Source organism: Lycium barbarum, chromosome 2 (genome assembly GCF_019175385.1).
Source record: "Lycium barbarum isolate Lr01 chromosome 2, ASM1917538v2, whole genome shotgun sequence".
Taxonomy (NCBI): Eukaryota; Viridiplantae; Streptophyta; class Magnoliopsida; order Solanales; family Solanaceae; genus Lycium; species Lycium barbarum.
The window spans coordinates 25,323,525-25,333,491 of NC_083338.1; the positions used below are offsets into that span (position 1 = coordinate 25,323,525).

The following is a 9,967-nucleotide window of genomic DNA, read 5'->3' on the forward strand; positions in this document are numbered from 1 at the left end:
AATAATGACGCCACACGCGTAGCGTAAGCTTGTTACAAACAAACATTTCTCGTACATACTTCTTATTCTACCCCTCATGAAATCGAAGAATTACACTCTCATCTACAACTTAACTACCTAATTTAGATTAAACATAAGGGTAAAAGTATCATTCGATCAACTAGCTTTGACTTCAAAATTCTTATAAGATCCTCTGAAAATTCCATCAATTGTCGTCAAACGTCTCTTTATTAGCAAAATTCTCCAATGGCAATTTCTTCTAAATATATTGTTATTCTTCTCATTTTCATTCTCATTCTCGTCTCTTTCCCATCAAAAACTACAAGTCAATCTGAAAATAATAATGAAACTACTAAAATGAAATGTGGTTCAGATACTGGTCATGTATGTAGAAACAAGAACGAGGCATTTAAGTTGAAACTTGTTGCCATTGCTTCAATTCTTGTGACTAGCATGATTGGTGTTTGTTTACCCCTTTTTTCTCGTACAATCCCTGCATTACAACCCGATACGAATTTATTCGTGTTGGTCAAGGAATTTACTTCCGGAGTTATACTAGCCACTGGATACATGCACGTTTTGCCTGACTCGTTCGATTGCCTTAGGTCAGAGTGCTTGCTGGAGAACCCTTGGAGAAAATTCCCCTTTACGACATTTGTTGCTATGCTTTCGGCTATTTTAACTCTAAGCGTAGATTCATATGCGATGACTCCATTTTTTATTTTTGGTACTGTGACGATTATCTGAATATCAAAAGAAGCAGTATTTTCATGTTTATTCACCTTAACAATTGAATGTCATGGCAATGCAGGTTTTGGAGCTTGGAATTATTGTGCACTCCGTAGTGATAGGGCTATCCATGGGAGCATCCGATAATCCATGTACAATTAGGCCACTTGTAGCTGCTATTTGCTTCCATCAACTTTTTGAAGGAATGGGCCTAGGAGGTTGCATCCTCCAGGTAATCTTGAAAATAAACTTCAATTCTCGGTCAAAATTGTTAATTACAGTTGGATCTCTCTATAATAGCCATATAACAACATTTCTCTATAACAACCCTGCATTCTGTGGAACGATCTTTCATCTTATGTTATATTATGTGTTCTCTATAATAGTGTTACGCTATAGCAACATAAAAATATCGGGACAAATGATGCAGTTATAGAGAGATTTGACTGTATTGCATCAATATGAGTATCAGAAAAGTATGTGATTAGAGATGATCAAGTATGAAAATAACTACGTCTCAATTCCAACTAACTTATCTCTAATTTTTGTTATTTCGTGTTCAGGCGGAATATGGTATGAAGATGAAAGCAATCCTGGTGTTCTTTTTCTCATTAACAACACCATTTGGGATAGCACTTGGAATATGTTTATCAAATGTGTATAGTGAGAATAGTCCAACAGCACTCATAGTGGTGGGATTGCTAAATGCATGTTCAGCAGGTCTGTTGAATTATATGGAATTGGTGGATCTCCTTGCAGCTGATTTTATGGGAACCAAATTGCAGAATAATATGAAGCTTCAATCATGGGCTTATCTTGCTGTTTTATTAGGGGCTGGTGGCATGTCTGTCATGGCTATATGGGCGTAAATTCTTAATCTTTTTCAGAAAAAAGGAAGGTGTTTTTGTTTAGGTTTTTTCGTTCTTATTCTAATTTTGTTTCCATCATCCGTATGTAATTATGAGTAGTCAAAAATAATGTACAGTATTTAGTTTGATCTCTCTCATATACTAGTACTTTTCAAACTGTTGAATTTTAAATACGTGCCACCAATGTGAGGGATTCAGGGAAAGGAGATTCTTCCGTTCGATTATTTTTTTTAGAGGAAAACTGACTCAAACTGAACTAACACTCTAGTTACTTTGTCAAGACTTTTAACAATTGATACCTCTAGGAATTACTATTAAGTAAAATTAATTTCTAAGAATTGAGAAAGACAAGTACCGAAGTATGACATCGATAAATGTATCCCGAATATATTAGAGATAAAAGAGAGGTACATTTGCATATGATGGGAAAAACATAGCAATCTTCCTTGTTAATTAATCGCTATACATAAATTTGAGATCATATTTTGCAGTCTGGTTTGGATAGAAGAGTCCAAAGTGTTGCTCTGTGACTGCTCCTTCCTTTTGATTTTCATCAAACATTGCAAACAAATAAGTTTCTGTGATCCTTCCAGGTTTCTTTAGAGTTCCCGCCCCTGATTTTACATGACTAGTTTAGCGTACGCGCGTGTCCCTCATATTAATGAGAACAAACTTTTAAAAATAACATAAATAATATTAAAAAAAAAGTTTTTGCGCTAAAATATAATTTGTAACATTTGCTTTCTGGGCATCGAGTCAAGATGAATCAAACTGAGTCGAGTCCAGCCAAACTTATCATAGGCTATAGCACTGAATAGAGCACAATTATATTGAGCTTCTACAGTACTAACCCAAGTCTAAGCGTGTTTGTGTATGCAGCTTTGCCTTTACAAAAAATAAATTCATAATATAACAACTAATTCTGAGAAAAATATGAGAATCGTTAATATTTTTTGATTGAGAAATTGTTTGTGTAGTTAGTGATGTTAGATAATATGCGTTTAAATTTTAAATAAAAAGATTATTACTCGCAGAGGTTGTTCAAACAGTTACGGCCCACTTAACATACATCTATGGGCAGTGGCAGATTTAGAATTTTCACTCAGGGTGTTCGGAAAAATAATTGAACCTAAATATTCACTGTAATATATGTTTAGGGTGTTCAAAAGTTAATATATGTACATAAACACATAAAATTTACCCTAAATATACACTGTAATTTTTTGTCCAGGGTGTTCGGGTGAACACCCTGGGCTCTTGGTACATCCGCCCCTGTCTATGGGAGAGGAACCCTAGGGTAATAGTAAAGTAGACTCCATAAATTGAAGTTATCTACCGTAGAGAGGGAGCAAAATAGTGATAATAGAGCAGATAGAGAGAAAATAACTCTGAAAATGGATTTAGAGCCTGCTTGGATTGGCTTATACGTTGGTCAAACCAGCTTGTAAGCAATTTTTAACTTATTTGGGTGTTTGGTAAAATAGAAAATAGCTTAAATTAAGTTAAAAAGTGCTTAAAATAAGTCAAAACCAAGAAGTTTCTCAACCCCAATTTTTTTTTTTTGGCTTAAAAGTCATTTTGGTTTGACCAACAACTTTATCCTTTTATCCCTTATATTTTCTGTTAATTCCAATACTACCCTTACCTCTAAAAACCCTTTAAGCACTTTTATCCAAACACGTAACTGCTTATTTATAAAGTAACTTTCAGCACTTAAAAAGTACTTTAAGCACTTATGCTTAAAAGTCACTTTTTTTAGCTAATCCAAACGGGCTCTTAAAAAATCTTTGATATCACAAAGTTGCCTATGATATATCAAGTGAAAGAATTTGAATAGTTAGCTTTAAAAATTTAAGTCAATAAATGAAGTAACTCAACACTATTATTATAAACAATTTTGAAAAGTCTTATACAATCAATAAGCTAGCGCAAGTATATAGGATAAGTCTCTCTAGATAAAAGCTCTCCGTACAAAAAACATAGCCGTTAGTCTCTAACGGTCGAAAGTAGCCCTTCTCCGTGACTGAGCCTCACGCTCCGTCCCAATGGGGACGCCGTAGGTGCCGGAAACGGCGCGCCTGATAGATAAAAATCCAAAAAATGACAACCCGATTCTATTGACCGATGAAACTCAAGAAAACATCAACTATGCTATGACAATTCAAAATCCTGCCATCCCAAGCCCTAGCAAAAATAGATTTGGGAATCCAAGTGTCAAAGCTCGGAGCACCACCCATAATGGTGTACCTGCGGTCTTATTTAAAGCTAAGGACTTTTACGAAGTGATGGCGGAGGAATGCAAATTTACTCTTGTAGGTAAATTCATCAAAATCCGTCCCCAACTTGATAAAATTCGTTCAAAATTTGCTGAAAAAATCACCGTTAAAGGTACTTGTAGAATTGGGCCATTTAATTATCATACAGTCTTTTTTGACTTCTTGAAAAAGGAAGATTTTACGCATGTTTGGTATAGAAGGTCTGTAGAGATTGAGGGACAAGTAATGTGGTATGAAAAATGGTCCCCTAATTTCAAACCAGATGAAGATTCCCCTATAGTCCTAGTTTGGGTGTTATTGCCGGAACTCCCATACCACTGCCACTCTTGGAATTATGTAAAACATATAGTGGAACCTACTGGTTTACCTCTTACAGTTGACTTTGCCACTGATCATAGAACTAGACCAAGCACGGCAAAGGTTAGGCTAGAGGTAGACCTTACTAAACCAAAAGTGAACTCCATCTTTGTTGGAATAGAAGAGGATAATTCTCCTCTGAAGGGATTCTATCAGAGATTGGAATATGAAAATGTACCAAAGTACTGTAGATTTTGTAAGATTTTGGGACACTCAATTGCTGAATGTAGAAGGGTGGAACAAAAAAAGGCTGAGGAAAGGAACAAAGCTGATAAGAACAATAAGGTTGTTGAGGTAGCTGAATCAAGTGCCCAAAAACAAAATGACATAATCACTGAACAAGATCAGAAGGAGGAGCTGTAAGTTGAGGGCACAAAGAAGAACATGAACTATGAACCCAGGAAAGGAAAAAAAAAAGGTGCGAATCAGATGCAACAAAATGAGAAAGAAGAGGTTCAGCAACAAGAGGAGGAAAAAAAGGACAAACATGTACACAAAGGGCAAAAAAAAAAAAAAAAAAAAAAAAAGAAGAAAGGAACATGCTAGAAAAGAAACAGGGCAAAAAACTGGTTCTGTTCTTAAAGAAAGACTGAGCAATTTAAAAAAGAAGATGCCAAAAAAAAAAGAAAAAAGGTGAAAATCAATATGAGAAAGGAAAGTATAGAAGAAGCGAACAACAAAATCGTGGAGGGTGAGAGCATTGAGTCAAAGGAACAGGAAAGGGTAGAGGAAGAATACAGTGAAGGGGAAATTGATACTAGAAATGTTGAGAAAGAGGTTAATCAACAACAAAATACTGTTGACCAGATAAAGTCCACAGATGCTGAAAGGGGAAACCAGGAAGATATGCATAAAAAAGGTACTGGGGAGAATATAAATGATAGCTTCAAAGAGGCTGCTGCTACAAAATCCTCTAGCCTTCCAACTGCTATAAAAATCATCCTGGAATCAATTTGGTAGTAGACTTGAATGACAACACGTTAGAAACCTACATATATCAAGAGAGGATGGGCATCAATGAAGAAGAAAACACTGAAGTCAGCAGGCAAGAAGAATGGAAGGAAAATGAAAAAGCACAGCAATCACAGAAAGAAAGTGATGCACAACAACACTTGAGAGAAATATGTGGTAGAATTTGTATCTCACCTGAAAGAAGAAGAAGAAGAAGTAAGATTAGAGGATATGAGAAAGGGAACAAGATTAAAAAAGGGGCTAGCAAGAGCATCCCACCTGATATAAACATGGACATGAGCACTGAAAGCAGAACAGGTGAAAACAAAAGCAACAAAATCAAGCAAAGTAATACTAAAGAAGGGAACATAGTAAGCAACCAAGACAACATGATAGAAAAGCAAGAGGTGTAGAAGAAAAATCATGAGGAAGAAAATAGTCAGCAACAAGAGAGTGACATGTCTCTAAACAAAGGAGACAAAAACAAAAACAAAAAGAACAACAAGAGCAGCAAGACAAACAAAAAGAAATATTCACCTTCTAGCAGAGGGGGGAAGAACAAAAAATCCAAACATTAAATGTTTCTAATGGTCAGTGCAATCATCTGGAACATTAGAGGAGTTAGATCAAGGAAGCCATTCACAGACTAAAGAATGGTCAATAAATACAAGACTGACATGGTTGCTATTTCAGAACCATTGGTAAATAGCAATAAAATAGAGGGTTACAAAAGATTCTTGGGTTTCAGTCATTGCATCTCCAACATCAATGGCAAAATATGGTGTTTTTGGTGAGATGGATGTGATATTAGTGTGATACATAATCATGTTCAACAAATGACTTTAAACGTTAAAAAAAAATCAAAACTGTTAGGAGATGTTTGTAACTGCTATGCTAAGTGTACTTCTACCAAAAGAATGGAGCTATGGAGCAGTCTGGAAGATTTCAACAGGGTAATCAATAAACCTTGGTGCATAAGAGGGGATTTTAATGTAATCGTCCATCCTGAAGAAAAGATTGGAGGGTTACCTCATAGAAATATGGAGAGTTATGATTTTTCTGAATGCATGGACTCTTGTGGAATGGTGGACATTGGGTATATTGGTTCAAATTACACATGGTGTAACAATTGGATTCCAAGCTTGATGATATGGAAAAGGTTAGACTAAGTTTTTATGAATGACCAATGGGCCCAAAATACAGTTCCAACACTGTGAAGCACCTGCCAAGGGCTGGTTCTGATCATAGGCCTATGCTACTCAAATGTAAGAATGATCAAGGCAGTGGCATGAAGTACTTCAAGTTTTTGAATTTCTAGACCTCACAAGAAGATTTCAGGGATACAGTTACTGCTGATTGGAGTTTGCACATTCAAGGAAACCCCATGTGGAGATTGCAACAAAAACTCAAAAGATTGGGAAAAAGACTCTCTAAATGGTCAAGGGAAGAAATAGGAGATGTTCATGAAAATACTGAGATATGGGAAGCCATGATGCAATTTCTGGAAGAGAAGGATATGGAGTTGAGAACAGAAGATAGTAGAGAGGAACTCAACAAAGGGCATGCTGAATATATCTATTGGTTGAACAAGTAGGATAGTATTCTAAAGTAGAAATCTCAAGTGAGGTGGTTTGAGGAGGGGGACAGCAACACTAAGTATTTTCATTCTGTGATAAGGGACAAAAGAAGAAGACTTAGTCTGACTAGAATTATGAATAATAGGGGAAGATGGGTTTCTGGAGATGAAAGGATTTCTAAAGTGGCTCTCACACACTTTCAACAATTATTCAACCTCAAACAGATCACTCTGGACCCTAGTATTCTTGATTACATTCCCAGATGCATAAAGTGAAGAAGATAACAATTTTATGATCAGTTGTCCTCAAGAAGATGAGATCAAAAAGGCTGTTTTTAACATGAGCACAGATAGTGCTGCTGGTCCTGATGGATACTCTGGAAAGTTCTACCAATGTTGTTGGGATATAATCAAGAAGGATGTGGTATAATTTGTACAGTTTTTCTTTCTTGGAGGAAAACTAACTAAATTCTTTGCACATACTCTTCTAGTATTAATCCCAAAAGTAGAATGTCCTTCTAATTTTGCTGAATTCAGGCCAATCAGCCTCAGTAACTTTTCCAGCAAAATTGTCACCAAGGTTATTTCTAGAAGGCTTAATCCTTTGCTTCCTCTTATGATTTCTGAAAACCAAAGTGGTTTTCTAAAAGGGAGGCTTATTACAGAGAATATTCAATTGGCTCAAAAAATTGTCCAGAATATCACATGCAAGAATAAAGGTGGCAATGTGGTTCTCAAGTTAGACATGGCTAAAGCCTATGATAGAATGTCATGGCCTTTCTTAATAGCTGTTCTTCACAAGTTTGGGTTCTCTGAAGAGGTAACCAACATGATGATGGGAGTAATATCCAATGTATGGTATTCTATTACAATTAATGGCACAAGAAATGGCTTGTTCACCTCATCTCAAGGACATAAACAGGGAGATCCTATTTCACCTTCTCTTTTTATTATTGGTGCTGAAGTTTTGGCTAGATTTCTTAATAATCTTAATCAAAATGAGTTTTTTTTAAACCTTTTTCCATGATAAACACAGGGCCACCAATTAATTATTTATCTTATACAAATGACATTGTTATCTTCACAAGTGGTAACACCAAGTCAATCAAAATGATTTTGAAACAAATTCATTGGTATGAAAAGAGCTCTGGATAAAAAATGAACAACAACAAGTGTTTTTTTCTAACAGCCCTTGGAACTGGTCTTTCTAGGGTCAATAAAATCAGGGATGCTCCTGGATTCATGGATAAACAATTCCCCTTGAATACTTGGGATGCCTAATTTACTTAGGAAGAAAAAAAGGGGAATATTTTGAAAAGCTTCTTTCCAAGATCATCAAAAGGCTTAACGGATGGTAAAGCAATATGTTATCATTTGGGGGTAAAATTGTTCTCGTAAAGCATGTATTGCAGTCTTTACCTATCTATACCCTTACTGCTCTCACTCCACCTAAAGGTGTTATCTACCAGATGGAAAAGCACTTTGTGAGATTCTTTTGGGGCTCCTCAAATGGTAAAAATAATTACCACTGGAGCTCTTGGGAAAATCTATGCTCACATACGGAGAAGGGGGATAGGGGTTAGAATAATGAAGGATATTTGTTAAACTATGAATTTAAAGAAATGGTGGAGATTTAGAAGTCAAGATTCTTTATGGGAAAAATTTATAAAAGCCAAATACTGTATTAGAGCCCACCCAGTGAGTAAAAAATGGGCATCTGGAAATTCTCATATTTGAAAGTCTTTAACCAAGAGCAGAACCAAAGCAGAGCCTAATATGACCTGGAATATTAAGAGTGGTGATAATAGTTTTTGGTGGGACAATTGGACAGACCTTGGTAATATTGCCAAATACTGTCCAGACTATGTGCACTTAACAAAAACTCAAGTGAAGGAGTTAATAGGGGATCAAACCTAGGATATTGAAAGCCTACTTAACATCTTGCCCAACTAGATTTGTCAGCTTATTCTCAGTATCAACATAGGAGATCCAAACAAGGATGATTACCTCATTTGGAAGACTACTTCAGATGGAATCTTTGCAAATAAAGAAGCTTGGAATGACACGAGAAACCACAATCCACCTGATCAATTGATCAACAGTGTTTGGCATAAAACATTCCTTTTAAAATTTCTTTTCTTTCTTGGAGAATGATTAAAAATAAACTGCCTTTTACTAACAACTCTGTGTGCAGGTTTGTAGATAATATGCCTACTGACTGCCTATGTTGTGCGGTACCAGCTCTAGAAACAATTCAACACTTTTTCTTTGAAGGTGAAATATCTCAGAGATTGTGGTCTTTCTTTGGGAACCCTTTGTGTATTAGATACCAAAGAAAGCCAGGAAAGACCTTTCTTCAAGAATGGGGACAAACTCAGACCAAAAATGCAATCCAAGAGATGGTTATTCAAGTGATTCCAATCTTTATTTGCTGGGAAAAGTGGAAGGCAAGGTGTAAATGCAGATATGGGAGTCAAACCAATATGTACATAAGAAGAATGAAGCAGAAAGTACTCTGGAACATGAAAGTTGCAACGGACAAAGCATTCCCATGCTACAAGATGGACTTGCAATGGCCTTATATATGCACAGAGATTGAGCAACTCAGACCAAGAACCATCTACAAAATGGTAAAGTGGACATTGCCTCATGAAGGATGGATCAAAATAAATACTGATGGAAGTTTCATGGAGTAGTCTGGGAAAGAAGCTATTGGAGGTATGGCTAGGGATGAAAATGGTGATCTTTTAATTGCATTTGATGTCCAAATACAATGTAGTAGCCATAACGTGGTAGAGGATATGGCTTCAAAGCATGCTGGACAATGGATAAAAGATAGAAATATCAACAAATGCATTCTAGAGCTGGAATCAATGCTTGTAAGAAATTTGCTTTTGAAAGATAATGTCAACAACATCAAGCTAAAATCTATTATTGAGGATACCCTGACACTGATTGAAGGCAAGGAAGTGAGCATCAACCATTTTTATAGTGAAGCTAATAGAGTGGCAGACTATTTTGCAAAGCTTGCTACTACTTTGGATGAGCCTCTTACTATTCAAGATGTAACTCAGCTGCCTAGAGGAGCTTTTGGGATGTTCAGTTTGGACAAAAGAAGCTGCCCAGTGTGAGATTAAGATATGACAAAGCCAATTTCTTTGTTAGTTAGATTTATAGGTCAGTCTGATCTTAGAGAATGCATAAGATCT

General features: G+C 36.1%; 1 protein-coding gene and 1 pseudogene across 1 annotated transcript; both read left to right on the forward strand.

Annotated features, from left to right (window-relative positions):
- Positions 1-246: 246 nt before the first annotated feature.
- On the forward strand, positions 247-1,708 carry LOC132629422 (fe(2+) transport protein 1-like; annotated as a pseudogene).
- A 2,175-nt stretch (positions 1,709-3,883) lies between these two features.
- On the forward strand, positions 3,884-4,594 carry LOC132628470 (uncharacterized). Its single transcript, XM_060344247.1, has one exon. It carries the CDS (start codon positions 3,884-3,886, stop codon positions 4,592-4,594), a length of 711 nt encoding a protein of 236 aa, XP_060200230.1.
- The last annotated feature ends 5,373 nt before the right edge of the window (positions 4,595-9,967 follow it).